Here is a 16,460-nt window from a genome sequence, read left to right as displayed (position 1 = left end):
GGGCTGGTTGTACTGCCCTATCAGCGGCCCTGACCGTACCATGCGGTACCATGCAGTGGAAAAGCGCAAAAGTGAGCCGAACCGTTCGGTTCCATGCAGTGGAAAAGCGCCATTAGAGTGTACTTATTGCTTTCAAGAGGTATCTGCAGTTATGTCATGTGTAAGGCAATATACCTAAACTTTTTTCAGTTTTTTCACCAAACTTCTGGGTAGGACGTCCTCTGCAGTCATCTGGGACACATCACAGGTCCAACAGCACTACAGGACCATTCACAAGGAAACGCTGTGAGGCCACAAGGCTTCACTTCTTGTATTCCTTACTTCAGATGCCAGTGCCTGCACCCGCAGCTGATTGAAGAAGGTTATCGCTTGATCCAGGGGTGTATAAGTGTTCTTATTTTAAAAGTCGGCAGCTACAGTATTAATTTACTCTTAATTATTTGAGGGGAGCCTGGAGCCCTGCTTTAAGCTAGTGTGCATGGAGCCTTAGTATGGTCTAGAGCAGTGGTTCTCAACCAGGGTTCCATGGAACCCTAGGGTTCCTCCAGAGGTTGCTAGGGGTTCTTTGAGCAATGAGCAATTTCTGCCTCTCTGATGAGTTCCCCTGACACCACTAATCTTTTTTAGCTATCTGGAAGAAGGTAATTCTTGCCAATGTCCACAAGTGTAAGGAGCATTCATCCCACTGACCAGCACACTAATGTATCATGAGCTGTAAATAGTCATTTTTAGCAGGGGTTCCCTGAGACCTGAAAATGATTTCAAGGGTTCCTCTGTGTTGAAAAGGTTGAGAAAGGCCGGTCTAGAGATTTGTTTACGCCTCTCTGCAGCAAAATTCACAGCAAGACCTAAATCTGTCCAATAAAGTGGTTACTAATTATAATGGTCACGCAAGACCTTATCAGCCTGCTCATGCTAACACTAATTTGGCATGATTAGCCAGAATAGCAGATTATAGAGTGCCTTTAAGAGGCCTTTCCTCTGAGGTTTGAGGAGATTTGTTAGTATGTATTCATAGTATTGACACAGATATGTAGGTCTTCTGCTAGAGCATATGGTGTTAAGAAAAATCAATACAGTCCACCCGTAGAAGGTCACAGATTTAATAGGTCCCGGTAATGTAACCTCACTGATCGGATATAGGCAGCCGTCATATTTTTTTAAAAAGTAACAACAACTTCTTATGGTCTCATTTCTGGCCACCAAACCTGCCCCATGCTTTCTTTATCTGCTGGTTTATAAATGTAGGCCTGGACTTTAAAAAAGAGACTAGTAATAATTTTCAGCAAGTGTTCATTTTCAGTTTATTTATGAAGTCGACAGAAAGCATTTGGAGATTTTCCAAGGTTTGCATCTCCTGTTTTTATATTTAGGATCTTATTTAGTACCTAGATTTAGTTGACTACCTGTATATAAAACAGTGAAGTTAGCATCCTTGCTTTAAGACAAAGGTGAAAAAACTATAACAGGACATGCCATGTGAAGAGTATCATTTTTGTTAATGACTGCCTATTCAAAGGGCTTGGTCCACATGCTTGCACTAAGAGCATAAACATATAATTAGTATACAGCACTAGGAAGCAAAAATAAAAAGTTGTATGTGTAATGTGCACGTGTGTGCATACACATATAGGACACATTCACGTCAATTACACACATGGGAATGCACTAACCCCAGGAGCGGTCAGTCCATAAGGAGCGCAGGGGCGCCCCCCACAGTTTGCATATATATATAGTACAGTAAAACTGCAGGCAAGGGCACTGGGGGGCAAACCAATGTCAATGAATTTTATTGAGTAATGTAATCCAATAGGATAACAATATATCGATGTGTTTGTGTGTTTTACTTTTCAAATTAGTCGCCAGTTCCAACCCCCTTGCGACGTTACACTCGCATGGAACGGAAGTCGGGGCACAGAGCATCAGGTGGAAGATCCAGACGCCGTATGCTGCAGGAACACATCGTGGGATCCCAGGGACAAGGTAAGTACCCTCTACCAGGATCCAGCGATGCTCCCTGGCAGTACCCCGAGTGTGGCACTGAAATTCCACCCTGAGTCACACTCGGGAATACCGCTAAGGAGGTTAAAGCAGACCTTTTCCCTCGATTGACTAAAAATCACAGCAGCATACAGCTCTGCATGTTGCTCAGCTTACATTTGTTATTTAAACAATTTTTTTTTGCTTTTACTAAAAACAGCTACTGTTTTTCCACTTCCTGGTCTCTTTAAAGCACTGGTGATGTCACACTGGCCTTACAGCTGCATTCTGGGAAGTTCCTGTCACATGTTCCAGGAGGCAGACCCAGAGTTCTAGGCAGACTTACAGAAAGTAAAGGGAGATTGATTCTTCTGCTCTCAGTAAAAATGGGCAATGTGAGAATAATGGGAAGGAAAAGAAAAATAAGGTATGCAAAAAAAAAAAAAAAAATCCTGCAGTTTTTAATGGTATCTGTAGATTGCCATTACTAAACATTTATAAAGGTGCCTTTGTTGTAATTTTTTTTTTTGATTAGGGTGAAGTTCGAAGGAAGTATAAGGCCCCTTTCACATGGGGCCGATCTGCTCTGTGGACTCCGCTAGCTCAGCAGGGATCGCCGTGTTGATCCCCACTGAGCAGGCGGATGACAGATCCATCTCTGCTCACTGTGCAGAGACAGACCCAAGGCCGCTGATAGGGGGGGACCACCAGCCCTCTTGTAGGGGGCCCGAGCTCACAGGGGGGCCCACACAGAGAGGGGGATTAGTGATGGACAACAAATACAGAAATCTTTCTCCAGCACCTGAATCTGATCTGTCCCTCTCCCTGCTATCAGCTTTTATCTGCTGAGAAAGAAACAGTCGTCCCTCACTAATCCCCCTCCCTTGTGTGGGCCCCCCTCCCAGCACTTATCTCTGCTCAGGAGTTTATTTGTAAATTGTAACTTTGTTTCTCCCTCTCTGTCTCTCTGATCACTGAGCTCCAACTGCCCAGCCTGTAGATTTTTCTCATCACATCTTCTTTTTTATTTAACATAGTTTTTTTTTTTTTAGATTTTGCAGGAATTATGTGAGTTATGTTATATTTGTGTCTGCTAATAGTGATTTTGTTGTAATTTTAGCTAAATATATCTTTAATATTTTCTTGGGGGGTCCCTGCCAGGTAGTCTGTACGGGGCCCCACGATTTCTAACAGCAGCCCTGGACAGACCTGTCAAGAGTCCCACTCTCCTTGACTGAAAAGGACAGCATGTCTGTTTTCATCCGATTCCATCCGATCCCACGCACTGGACGGATGGCGAACGTATCGACATCCGTCTATTTTAGGAAGATCTTGTCAGATTGGATGACAGACGGGTGTCAGCGAACACATCTCTGCAGACCTCCGCCTCCCCATAGAGGAGAAAGGGTGGCCTAAAAAACGGACAGGCGTACCTGATTGGTCCGATTTTGTGAAAAGGGCCTTAAAGTAATCTCTATTCCAGTAGGTAACATACTGTACATAACTGCTACAGAATTATGTCATTTATTATTAATAAAACTAACATTTCTATTTCAGTCTGCAGCCAGCTGTCATTTTCTATAACTGCCAAAAGATTAAACCATCTAGTCACTACCTTGCAGCTATGGCAACCATGACAATAAAAGGGGCATTTTATATACTGTATGCATACTGCACACCCACAGACATCTACTTCCTGCTCATGTGATTAGAAAAATGCTTTTTGTTGCCTTATGACAACTCTGACAACACTGTGACTGATTATGTGATTAGAGATGGCAGAAACATCACACTTCGCATTCCCACTTCCGGTAGTTTAAAGTGTTACTAAACCCACAACAGTGAAATCAGTCTGTATATGCAGTAAAACGTGCTTTTTATACACACTGTGGAATCTAAGGGGTTAATTCTCTGCATTGTGTAAAAAGGCTGTTTGATCCTGTCTTCTCTGATCTTCCCATTCCTCCACTTACCCCAATCTATCTCCTGATAGTACAGAGTTATGGGGGCACTCTGCACATGCTCAGTTTGGTGTGTATTGCTATAGAGTTTCTTTTTTCTAGGGAGGGTTCATCAGCACAGGGCCAATTAGCACCACTGTCCAGACAGAGAGTCAGGGGTCCTGCAGGCTCATAGGACAGTTAGAGTAGAATGAAAACTCCTCCTACAAGCTTTAACCAGACACTGATAGAAGTCATAAGACTGCTATATACTGCTGATGAGAAAAGGTATTTAGCAGTTTTGCATTTTCATGTTCTGTGTACTGTGGGAGACCAGATATAGTGAATGCACGCTCCTGGGTTTAGTAACCGTCAGAGTGATTTGCGCAGCATCTACAGCACGAAAGCAAGTAAAAAATCTGCAATGACATTTGCTGAATTCCTTGTAATGTAAATCAGTGATCGACAACTTTTCAGACCTCACAAACAACTAAACTCACACAGTGGTGGCTGGTGCTCCATGGGCCGGTTGGGGGGGCAGACGGACCACACCATATCCCCCCCAACCACACCAGCTCGCACACCATAACACCCCCCTGTCGCCGGCTCATTCACCCTGGACTGACATAGAGGGCAGGTGGTGGTGGCCTCCCCCGGCGGCGGCAGTGGCGGCTTCCCCTGCGTCTTCTCCCTCCTCCTTGGCCAATAGCGTGGCCTCTCCTTTCTGCCATTCGGGAAATGGGACTCAGGACATGCATGTAGATTAGGGGGTCGGATGTATGGTTAGGGGGGGCGGTGCCCCTGCGCTCCCAATGGACGGGCCGCCACTGAACTCACAATTTTGAATCCCATGGACCACTAACACAATGCTACAGCTCACTGCACCACCTCCCCCTGGATTACTCTGCTGCCTTATACACACAATGCTTCGGCTCTCTGCCCCCTTCACACTGCTGCATTACACAGACTCATCACCTTCTTATTCAGCCTTGTGCTTAAGCTCCATGCTCCATCCCACAGTACTGCCATTGGAAGTCCCCTCTTCTTCACCTTCTGCTCTATGCACTGCAGTATTTACTGTCAGCGCGCATTGAGATCAACACTGGAAACAACATTGGAGGTGTACATCCACCACAATGTTGATTTTTGGCAGATTCCCTGGGGACCACCAAAATTTTCTCATGGACCATCAGTGGTCCATGAACCACTGATTGGGGGCCGCTGATGAAAATTACTGACCTAGATCATATTGTTTTGTTTTTTTCTCAACATTTTTAGCACCAAGATGTTACTGAATGTTTACAGAAAACGTGGAATTTTGCGCATCAGTCTCTTTTCAAAAAGCTCACAATCTTATGTCCATATCTCACACAAAGACACAGGCCAGTTTGGAAGGGAGCTAGTTATCAGTTGCTCTGGATTTCATGGAAAACCTAGAAAAACATGGGGAAAACAAATAAACTCCATGAAGATAGCATGCCTATTGGGAGTAAAATTCGATATCCAAAGCAGCAAGGCAATCTTGCTATCCACTAAACCACCAGGCTAGACCACTGTACCTTTATTTGTATTTTAAGTGCTAAAAAAACTACTGTAAAGTCAACCAAGAAAAGAAATGGTAGGAAATATATACTATTGTCAAAAGTATTGTGACGCCTACCTTTACACTCACATGAACTTTAATAGCATCCCAGTCTTAGTCTGTAGGGTTCAATATTGAGTTTGCCCACCCTTTGAAGCTAGGCTAGCTTCAACTCTTCTTGGAAGGCTGTCCACAAGGTTTAGGAGTGTGTCTATTGGAATGTTTGACCATTCTTCAAGAAGTGCATTCATGAGGTCAGGCACTGACCTGACCTGAAGGCCTGGCTTGTAGTCTCCATTCTAAGTCATCCCAAAGACCTTCTATTGGGTTGAGGTCAGGACTCTGTGCAGGCCAGTAAAGTTCCTCCACCCCAAACTCGCTCATCCATGTCTTTATACATTTTGCTTTGTGCACTGGTTTAAATCATTTAGTGTATGGGGGATTATGGTGTGGGGTTGTTCTTCAGAGGATGGGCTTGGCCCCTTAGTTCCAGTGAAGGGAACTCTTAAGGCATCAGCATACCAAGCATTTTGGACAATTTCATGCTCCCAGCTTTGTGGGAACAGTTTGGGGATGGCCCCTTCCTCTTCCAACATGCACAAAGCAAGGTCCATAAAGACTTGGATGAGCGAGTTTGGGGTGGAGGAACTTGACTGGCCTGCACAGAGTCCTGACCTCAACCTGATAGAACACCTTTGGGATAAATTAGAGCCAGGACTGTGAGACAGTCCTTCTCGTTCAACGTCAGTGCTTGACCTCACAAATGCGCTTCTGGAAGAATGGGCAAACATTCCCATATACACACTCCAAAACCTTGTGGACAGCCTTCCCATAAGAGTTGAAGCTGTTATAGCTGCAAAGGATGGGCCAACTCATTAAACCGTATGGACTAAGACTGGGAGACCATTAACAATCATGTGGGTGTAAAGGCAGGTGTTCAAATACTTTTGACAACATAGCATATATCCATCATACCATGTATGTAAAAAGTAGCAACTAAATCTAATATTTAAAGTCATCATAATCATGGCTGTCAAGCATGTCTTTGATTTAGAAGCTTGTTGGTTGTTTGATTTTCAGAAAACAGTTTGAACTTAGAGTGGTATGCATCTGTTAAAACCCTTTTCTAAACTAACCATATACTCAGAAGTACTGGGACAGAAATGTACTTTGGCGTATTGGTAGGCCCAGCTCTGCTTGGTGCCATCATGCTATGGGTGTTTATTATTTTACAGCATATTCCCAGATTGAGTACATGTATTGACCTTGATTTTACTATCACATGTTGAGTGTTTTTCATGTAAAAATGTGTGGACATACCATCTATCCTTGCCTTACCATCACATTTTTAAGCTGAGATATTTAGTTATTTGTTTCCTTGCTCTGTTCACAAAGTTCTACAGAAATCCTTGCCTACCTCCAGCGAAATCATTAGGCTAGGTAGGAGGAGGTCATGTAGTAGGGATCTCAGAGAGGCAGACATAACAGTATATGCAATCCCTGAAATAGTGCCAGGCATGGCAAGCACAGATTGCAGCAACTGCAAATGTTTTTGCTTCCTGTCGTTGGCATAACAGGATTTCTTTTTTTAATTTTTTTATTTGCATTGATCTCGCAGGTAGTACAGTTATTTGTGATTATCTCAATCTTGAGGCTGGCTCTCATCTAAGCAATCATTTTTCTGAGGCCTGTGTATGACGTGACCTTTACATAGTCAATAATCTCTCATGCGTTTTTGGAGATCTATACTCAAGCATCCCAAGGTCTTTTCAGAATCTATTTAAACATAAACATGTGAATAGTATTCTTGTATCTATTGGAATAATTATGCAATTTGCTATCGACTCTCTCCTCTTAGGAAGCTTGTCCCATACCGTGAATGTTTTGCCCTGCATGTGAATGCTGCATTGAAGCAGAAAGTCATTCAACTCTATAAGCATCCCAAGCGGGCCGCAAGCCATTCAGTGCATTCAATCCACACTCTCTCCTTCAGACACATTATACAAATCCAATATACACTCTCCAAAATAAGCATGCAAATGCTGTATTAAAGGTTCTCTTTTTCCGGGGGATGAAGGTGGTTTGGTTATGAGGACATTACACGTCATGTACGAAAACAGGCAGCAATCTGGTTTGGCCACTAAATAAAAGTGTCATTCCATTTTCTGTTATACCCAAGAGAATTAAAGACCCTTTCGGTGTGGAGAACCCCTGTCATGGGGTAAAGGAGGGTGTGCTAGCGATGTGCTGATGTGTAGATGATTAGAAATTATTTGAGATGTCAGCACAGCTGGAGGCTGAAGCACTATATATGTCAGTGATAGCCCTTTATCATATTTGATCATTACATCAGAGACTAAAATCATGAGATGAGTACTGCAGAGGAACTGCTATATATATACTGCAGGTCCCTAGAGCAAGACACTGATGTACAGTATAATGCAGTTCCATAGAGCAGGATCCCATATATAATGCAGGTCTATACAGCAGAGCAACTAATCAATTATTTACACCAATGAAAGACATAACCCTATATAATCCTAGAAGGCAGAACCAAGGCTGCCATAAAAACAGCCTTAAGAAATGTAAAAAAAAGGCACATATGACATTAAATATTATTTATACACTGCAAAAAAAAAAAGTTGATCAGAGATTTCTAGAAGGAAAGACATTTACAAAAGTTTAATTTGCAGCAGAGCAGAGTCATTTAAACAGCAGTGACAGAAGCTGTAACCTACACATATGGCGAGAACGTCGAAACTAATTATACAGTAAGCATGTAATAGGGGACATCCCTGTGAAAGGTCCCTAGAAACGTAACAAGACACAACAGTCTTATTATAGTCATCAGAGAATAGAACCTTCATTAAAAAAACAAAAATAAAGCCCCCTATGACTGGAAGGAGCCTGCAAGTCACAGAATGGATCCTTCACATGATCACATCACCAAACAGGACCATCACATCCCAACAACAAGCAACCTTCACATGATCACATCCCCGAACAGGACCATCACATCCCAACCAGAAACCTTCACATGACAGAAGGCAGAACAGAGCACTTGTATGACATTATGAGCTATCCCATCACAGATCAGCAGTGATCTATCCCATCACAGATCAGAAGAATTACATCACTGGGCAGACCATTTCCAGCACAGCTTATAAACATAGCATCCCAGGCAGGAATTTTGCCGTAGATACAAGCAGAATACACCAGCAAGTGTCATATTTAATTTAGAAGAAGAACAATGTAGGAATCTTGCAAGATTAGAGATTATATAGCATTATGCACTGTCATGTTATAATCCATGCATACTAAGCAGACAGATCCTGCAGCTTTGGGTAGGGATTTAGTGATGTTCCCTTATTCCTAACCAGGACCAGGTTAGGGAAATCACATACATAGGATGCTCTGCATAGATGGAGGTTTAACTCCATTAGTTCATCCACCAGCCACACAAGGTTCATAACTCTACTTGGTCATCTCAACCCCCTCCATGTAAATACCGACTACTGACTCAATGTATCCAGCTAATACTCTGCATTACACATTTGACATCGCCAAGGGCAACAACACCATGCAAATACCATCATTACTATTAAAGCGAATTATCCCCAAGTAGTAAGAATGAAGGCCCACCTGTCTGTCCTTTGCCAAGTGTCTTTTCCAGTCTGTAGGGTCCAACGTATTGGGCATGTTGCTGTTGCTGGTAAGGGTGAATTCCACCTGCCTCCTTTCCACTGGACATGGTTCCTGAATAAGATCCCTCTTCTTAAAAAAAAAAATATAATACAGGCCTGTCCTTTTCTCCCAGGCTAGAACAAAAGAGCAGGGGGAGAAAGACAGTGCAGAGGGTGGACTGTCCTCTTCCCTGCCACTCTTCTTCAAGGATCCCCTTCTATTTATTTTTTCTTGTAATTTTTTTTACTACGAGTTCTCTTCTTTTTTTCTTTTTTTTTTTTTTTTCTTTTTTTTTTAATGGGGGGGTAGAAGGGGGAAATTGATCTGTGCTCCTCTTTGCTGATGCATCCAAGGGGGGAGGGGGGGAGTGGGGAGAGAGAGGAAGGGGGAGGGTGGAGGGGATGCTACACTCCTGGTACCAGCATCATCAGGAGGAAGGCAGCCCTGGCTACTGCTGGATGCAGATCGGATCTTCAGGCTGCTGCTGCTGTTTTTGATGATGTATTCCGGCCCCCTCCTTACAGGCTTTTCTTCTGTAATCTCTCTCTTTCTCTCTCTCTCTCTTCCTCTTCTGTAATGTGCAAGGCTGCTCTCTCTTTCTCTCTCTCTCCTTACATCAGCATCCGGGGATTCAGTGACAGCTACAATTAGTTTAACCCTTCCCTTGACTGGCTCTCCTGTGCTCCACTCCCCACCTCCACCCACATGCACACTCAGTCCCTGCAGCCTGCTGGGGAGGCACCAGCTGTAGTCAGATAGTCACACAGCAGACAGTACAGTGAAAGCGAATGGCGTTTGGGGGAGGGGTGAAGACCTCAGAAATTAGTTTACGTTATTAGCCATTCACAATCTGAAACCAGCTGGGAGATCTGAACCACTAGGCGCATGGAAAAAGATGGGGATGGCGAGCAAATGTTCAGAAATAAAATCCATCTCCGGGAGGGTAGGACTGTGGGGAGGAGAGCTCCCCATTTATTATTCAGCAAAGACCTTTAAATGTATTGCTTGGGCCATTTCGTCATCCGCTACCAGCTCGGATACACCAACTATGATTTATTTGGGAGGGTGACTGATGACATTAATTACTCGGTTTAGCCCCAGGTAACAAACAAAGCATACTGGTTCTTGAAAAGGAAGTAATCTAATAATGAAACATGGTATCACAGGCCTCTGATTATAAGCTTTACCAATAAGCTGTTTAAATGACCATACAATGGCCGGGAAGGTCGTTGCTGAATAGCGGTTATACTATGGGGTTGATTTACTAAAACTGGAGAGTGCAAAATCTGGTGCAGTTGTGCATGGTAGCCAATCAGATTCTAACTTCAGCTTATTCAATTAAGCTTTGACAAAAAAAAAAAACTGGAAGCTGACCAATTTCTATGCAGAGCTGCACCTGATTTAGCACTCTATCATTTCTACAATTTGGTGGGCCATACTTTGGACAATTTCCTAAAAAAATGGATTACATTAGAAGAAAATTTATAATTATTTATCAACATAATCTAAAGCCAATGAGCAATATTTGTAAAATTGGTTTAAATTTTTTTGCCTTGATTGGTGATCTCATTGCACTTGACTCTAAAAGGTGACTGCATTGATAACACTATTTGAAAATAATTGCCCAAATAGGAACTTCACTCTCCCAATCAACATTAATTATTTTTAATCCTCATGCTGCTAGCATTAGTAAATAGATAGGAAAGAATATCATATTTATTTGTTTAAACTTTTTTTTTTTTTTTTTAACATTTCTTTAGTTACTTTCTTAGCTAAGCATACTCTCCTGCATGCATGCTTGAGCTAAGGGCAGACGTTTGCTGCAATATGGTCTAGATCAGGGGTGTCAAATGGGCGGCCCTCCAGCTGTTGCAGAACTACAAGTCCCATCATGCCTCTAGCTGTGGGAGTCATGCTTGTAATGGTCAGCCTTGAAATTCCTCATGGGACTTGTATTTCCACAACAGCTGGAAGGCCGCCAGTCTCTAGTTGGATATACACGATGGGCCTGTCTATTACTCTTTGTTGGGAAAGTTGCTTTTATTGTTACTTGTGGGATATTTATTAGTTTGCCAAGTATTTTAGAGGGGTACAGGTGCTACATTAATATATGTATTTAATGGTAACTTGTAGGCTTAGTGCTGTATTTTTGGTTCTTTGTTTCTTTTTTTTTTTTTTGCTGTTTTTTGCTATTTAGTTAAAATTTTTCTATTTTTAGTTATTTTATCCTCTGTGACAGTGTGTCTCTATGTTATTCTGTACTTGTAAAGAAAAAATCTCTAAATAACAATTTATTTAAAAAAAAAAAAACGTAATTCTACATTATTGATTTTTTTTTTTTTTAAGATTTTATTTTACATGATTCTTATGATAAACACGTACACATATACAATAAAAGACAGGAAGAGATACAAAAAAGACAGGAAGAGGCTACATGAATCATTTGCCCTTACAAATGATGGCTACGCCAGAAATGCTAGGGGGTTGTTTTTCAAAGTGATTTCTCAACAAAATAAAGCCTTGAGATATGAATGGATGGGAGTGTTTGCTTTGAATATTAAAAATGAATTAAGTAATTTTTTGGTTTGTGGGGCTCAGATGCAGTGAAGATCTGCTTTAAGCCAACTAGTTGCTAAAACATTTCAACCCCTATGTCTCATTTCTGCTGGCAACACTCATACGTCTATTTCCCAAAGACGACCTCTGGATATGACGCTGAGCACATGCACTCAACTGCTTTGGTCGACCATGGCGAGGCCTGTTCTTAGTGGAACCTCTCCTGTTAAACCGCTGTATGGTCTTGGCCACCATGCTGCAGCTCAGTTTCAGGGTCTTTGCAATCTTCTTATAGCCTAGGCCATCTTTATATAGAGCAACAATTCTTTTTTTTCAGATCCTCAGAGAGTTCTTTGCCATGAGGTGCCATGTTGAACTTCTAGTGAGAGTGATAACACCAAATTTAACACACCTGCTCCCCATTCATACCTAAGACCTTGTAACACTAACGAGTCACATGACACAGAGGAGGGAAAATAGCTAATTGGGCACAATTTTGAAATTTTCACTTAGGGGTGTACTTACTTTTGTTGCCAGCGGTTTAGACATTGATGGCTGTGTGTTGAGTTATTTTGAGGGAACAGCAAATATATATACACTGTTATACAAGCTGTACACTCACTACTTTACATTGTAGCAAAGTGTCATTTCTTCAGTGTTGTCACATGAAAAGATATAATAAAATATTTACAAAAATGTGAGGGGTGTACTCACTTTTGTAAGATACTGTATATTGTTTTATTTTCACTAACAGTTACATTTTCCATGCAAGCTTTCGGGGTCTAGCTCTATTTTCCAAGGTCCAAGCAGAACTAATACACAAAGGTTTTGAAAAATTATAAAAATAAATCTGCAAATATAATCATCTCTTTAAAAAAAAAAAACGCAGGGTAAAAATGGTAAGAAAGTTAAAGTGGTTGTAAAGCCAGAAGGTTTTTTATCTTATTGCATTCTATACATTAAGATAAAAAGCCTTCTGTGTGTAGCAGTCCACCTAATACTTACCTAAGGTCCCTCTCTGTCCAGCGATGTCCACGAGTCCCTCCTGATTGGCTGAGACACAGCTGCGGCACCATTTGCTCCCGTGGCTGTCAATTATAGTCAGTTGGCCATGGATGGACACACGGAGCTGCAGCTCGACTCAGGTTCCCCCATAGCACTCGAGAAGAGGGAGGGGCCAGGAGCAGCAAAAAGGAACCTCTGTGCAAAACCAACTGCACAGAGGAGGTAAGTATAACATGCTTGTTTTTTTTTTGTTTTTTAAAATGAGACTTTACAATTACTTTAATTAGGTAAGGGATAGGAAAGGGCGCTGTGGAATGGAGATGGGGGAAGAATCATAGTGGGGAGAATGGTCAAAAGATAAGTATTGAGACTATTCTCACCTCTTTGAGGCTTCTCAAATCCTGTAAATCCACAGCCCCAATGGCGGCTGGTGCTCATAATTTTTTGGGGGGCGCAAACAGAAAAATGTAATAGACATTGCTTTGCGGCAAAAAACGCTGTAAAAAATTGCGTGACTTTGAGGTTGCAAAAGTGTGAAAGGGGCCTTCAGTAAATAAGGTATAGTGTGCCCCCTTTCAATGCAGAGTGACCAGCGTGCCCCCTTTCAATGCAGAGAGACCAGCGTGCCCCCTTTCAATGCAGAGAGACCAGCGTGCCCCCTTAGTATGCAGAGAGACCAGCATGCCCCCTTTCAATGCACAGTGACTAGCGTGCCCCCTTTCAATGCACAGTGACCAGCATGCCCCCTTTCAATGCATAGTGACCAGCGTGCCCCCTTTCAATGCAAAGTTACCAGAGTGCCCCCTTTCAATGCAGTGACCAGCATACATGCCCCCTTTCAATGCAGTGACCAGCATACATGCCCCCTTTCAATGCAGTGACCATCGTACATGCCCCCTTCAATGCAGTGACCAGCATACATGCCCCCTTTCAATGCAGTGACCAGCGTACATGCCCCCTTCAATGCAGTGACCAGCATACATGCCTCCTTTCAATGCAGTGACCAGCATACATGCCCCCTTTCAATGCAGTGACCAGCATACATGCCCCCTTCAATGCAGTGACCAGCATACATGCCCCCTTTCAATGCAGTGACCATCGTACATGCCCCCTTCAATGCAGTGACAAGGATACATGCCCCCTTTCAATGCAGTGACCAGCGTACATGCCCCCTTCAATGCAGTGACCAGCATACATGCCCCCTTCAATGCAGTGACCAGCGTACATGCCCCCTTCAATGCAGTGACCAGCATACATGCCCCCTTCAATGCAGTGACCAGCATACATGCCCCCTTTCAATGCAGTGACCATCGTACATGCCCCCTTCAATGCAGTGACAAGGATACATGCCCCCTTTCAATGCAGTGACCAGCGTACATTCCCCCAATGCAGAGATCAGCGTGCGTGCCCCCGCCTCTGGCTCTAATCAGGTGATTAAAAAAAAAAAAAAAACATTAAGCTCCATGCGTCCGGCGCCCCTGCATGCAGATTAGGGGGCCAGACACATGGATGGGGGAGTGGCGCCCCTGCGCCCTCATTACACTGGCCACCACTGCACAGCCCCCTTCTCTACTCCTTGTCTGAGCATACCTGGCCATAAATACATCAAAGTATGTCCATTTCCTTCTAAACTGCCTGAAATTCAACCCATGGGTGACCTGCTGGTACCACCCAACTCTGTAAACTTTGACCTGAAGATTGAAGGAGCTGGGTGGAGAATTGTTGGCCCCAGTGTCAGATTTTCCTATCTGCACTGTTAGCGTGCTGATTGAACAAAAGAAGTCTATACATGTATGGCCAGCTTATTTTTCTAACTTTTATTACCGTGGGTGTGTAGTTCCAGGAATTGTTGTCTTTACAGTCTTCTTGCTAACATTTTGCCAAACCTTTGTGTATTAGTTCTGCTTGGACCTTAAGTGTCGGCTCACACTATAGCGATGTCAGCCATCGCATGTGATTCGCACCGCACTGCTCTGCAAATCTTATGCAATGTCTGTGTGATGCGAATTCAGCCATACAGATTGTATGGCTGAATTCCCATAGCATTCGGACCAAAGTTGTGCAGGACCCTTTTTTTGGTCCGCACCAGAATCGGATCGCATGGGTGTTCTCACCTATGCAATTCAATTCCTGTCCAAATTGACAGTTTGCACTGCGATATGCAAACTGATCTGGGGGTGTCATTGACTTTGTATTGACACTCCCAGCAGTTCACATATGGCAGTGTGAGCAACCTGTGAATTGGGTGCGATGTGGGAACCCACAGTGGGTTTGCAGGGTTCCTGCATCACACCAGTGTGAACCGGCACTAAAAGAAGAGGATGTTTCCCTGAAAGCTTGTCGTGAAAATGTAACTGTTAATGCATAAGAGTATAATGGGCAGTACAGAAAGAGGTATTAAAGCATCGTTTTGCAAGGGTTTTGCACAGAGCAGCTCTGATCCTCTTCTTTTTAGGTCCCCCACCAGCGCACTTGGCTCCTCCCCCTTGAACAGTGCCCCAAGAGAAATCTGCTTGCCCTGGGGGCACCGCTGCGTTCTTGTTACATAAGACACAGAGAGGCCCGCCCCCCACTTTCTCCTCATTGGCTCACTGACTGTGATTGACAGCAGAGGGAGCCAACGGGCTCCTGCTGCTGTCTCAGTCAATGAGTAGGGAGAGTCCCAGGTTTGCCGAGGCTATCATGATCATCACTGGATTGGAGGGAGCTCAAGTAAGTATTAGGGAGGCTGGGTGGGGCAGCTGCACACAGAAGGTTTTTTACCTTCATGCACAGAATGAATGGGGGTAAAAAACCTTCAGCCTTTAGAACAACTTTAAACTTAAACTCTAGGCAGATTGAAAAGACAAAAATGAATGCAGCTCTGTAACGAATAATGAAATGTACTTTTCTTTTTATGCAAGCCATGTAAGTATCAGAGTAAGGAAGAAGCAGCACAAGGAGACAATCAGTTTATATACTGACAAGCAGCATGCTGATAGGAGGAGAGGGCAGAGTGAGAGAGAAAAGACCACATCACTATGTTGCTTCTCCCCTTACTGTCCACTCACAGTTTGGGGGTGGGTCTAGGATGACCTGGGCTCAGGGAAAGTGGATTGAATGATGCTGGTCTTCAAACTGAGGGTATCACGTGGCAGAAAAAGGTACTGTGAATGAAATCTTTGAAATTAAGCTGTATACTGCAGTGAAAACACAAACGTGATTTTGCTATTTTATCATTTAACCACTTGCCGACCGCCGCACGCCGATCTACGTCGGCGGTCAGCCCCTCACAGGCAAAGTGACGTAGGGCTACGTCACTAGCTTGTGAGGGTCTAGGGAGCGAGCGCGCACCGCCGGAGGCGCGCTCCCGCTCCCGCGTGGTCACGGACCCCCCCGCGCGTGTGACCGGCACTGTGAAAGATTTCATTCACAGTACCTTTTTCTGCCACTCTGCGATCGGCGGGGGAGAGGGAGAAAGTCAGGCAGCTTGTGTAAACAAGCTGCCTGTCATTCTCCCCTCTGTATGAGAGCTGATCATATGGATCTACTATGTAGATCCGTTGATCACTCTGCATACAGCTGAAGCCACAGCCAATCACAGTTACAATCACGCCCCTAGGGACACACACAGCCCCTCCCTCTCAAATAAAGCTAACCCCTTCACTACCAGTGTATTTTTACAGTAACAGTGCATATATATAGCACTGATTACTGTAGAAATGTCACTGGGT

General features: G+C 43.6%; 1 protein-coding gene across 3 annotated transcripts in view; it reads right to left on the bottom strand.

Annotated features, from left to right (window-relative positions):
* Nucleotides 1–9,929, bottom strand: part of LOC309568640 (serine/threonine-protein kinase BRSK2-like) — a 496,199-nt gene extending 486,270 nt beyond the window's left edge. For 2 of the 3 annotated variants that reach the window (XM_082274364.1, XM_082274365.1), the window contains exon 1: nucleotides 9,145–9,925. In XM_082274364.1, coding sequence (XP_082130490.1) covers nucleotides 9,145–9,253 — 109 coding nt within the window. In that variant the 5' untranslated portion in view covers nucleotides 9,254–9,925. Of the gene's footprint in view, nucleotides 1–9,144 lie in introns of all 3 variants that reach the window. The other variant, XM_082274362.1, reaches the window with a different exon arrangement.
* Nucleotides 9,930–16,460: the final 6,531 nt, after the last annotated feature.

The sequence above is a fragment of the Pelophylax lessonae genome (genome assembly GCF_965119305.1).
Source record: "Pelophylax lessonae genome assembly, chromosome: 12".
Taxonomy (NCBI): Eukaryota; Metazoa; Chordata; class Amphibia; order Anura; family Ranidae; genus Pelophylax; species Pelophylax lessonae.
Note: the sequence above shows the minus strand (reverse complement) of the source record. Positions and strands in the feature narration are given on the sequence as shown.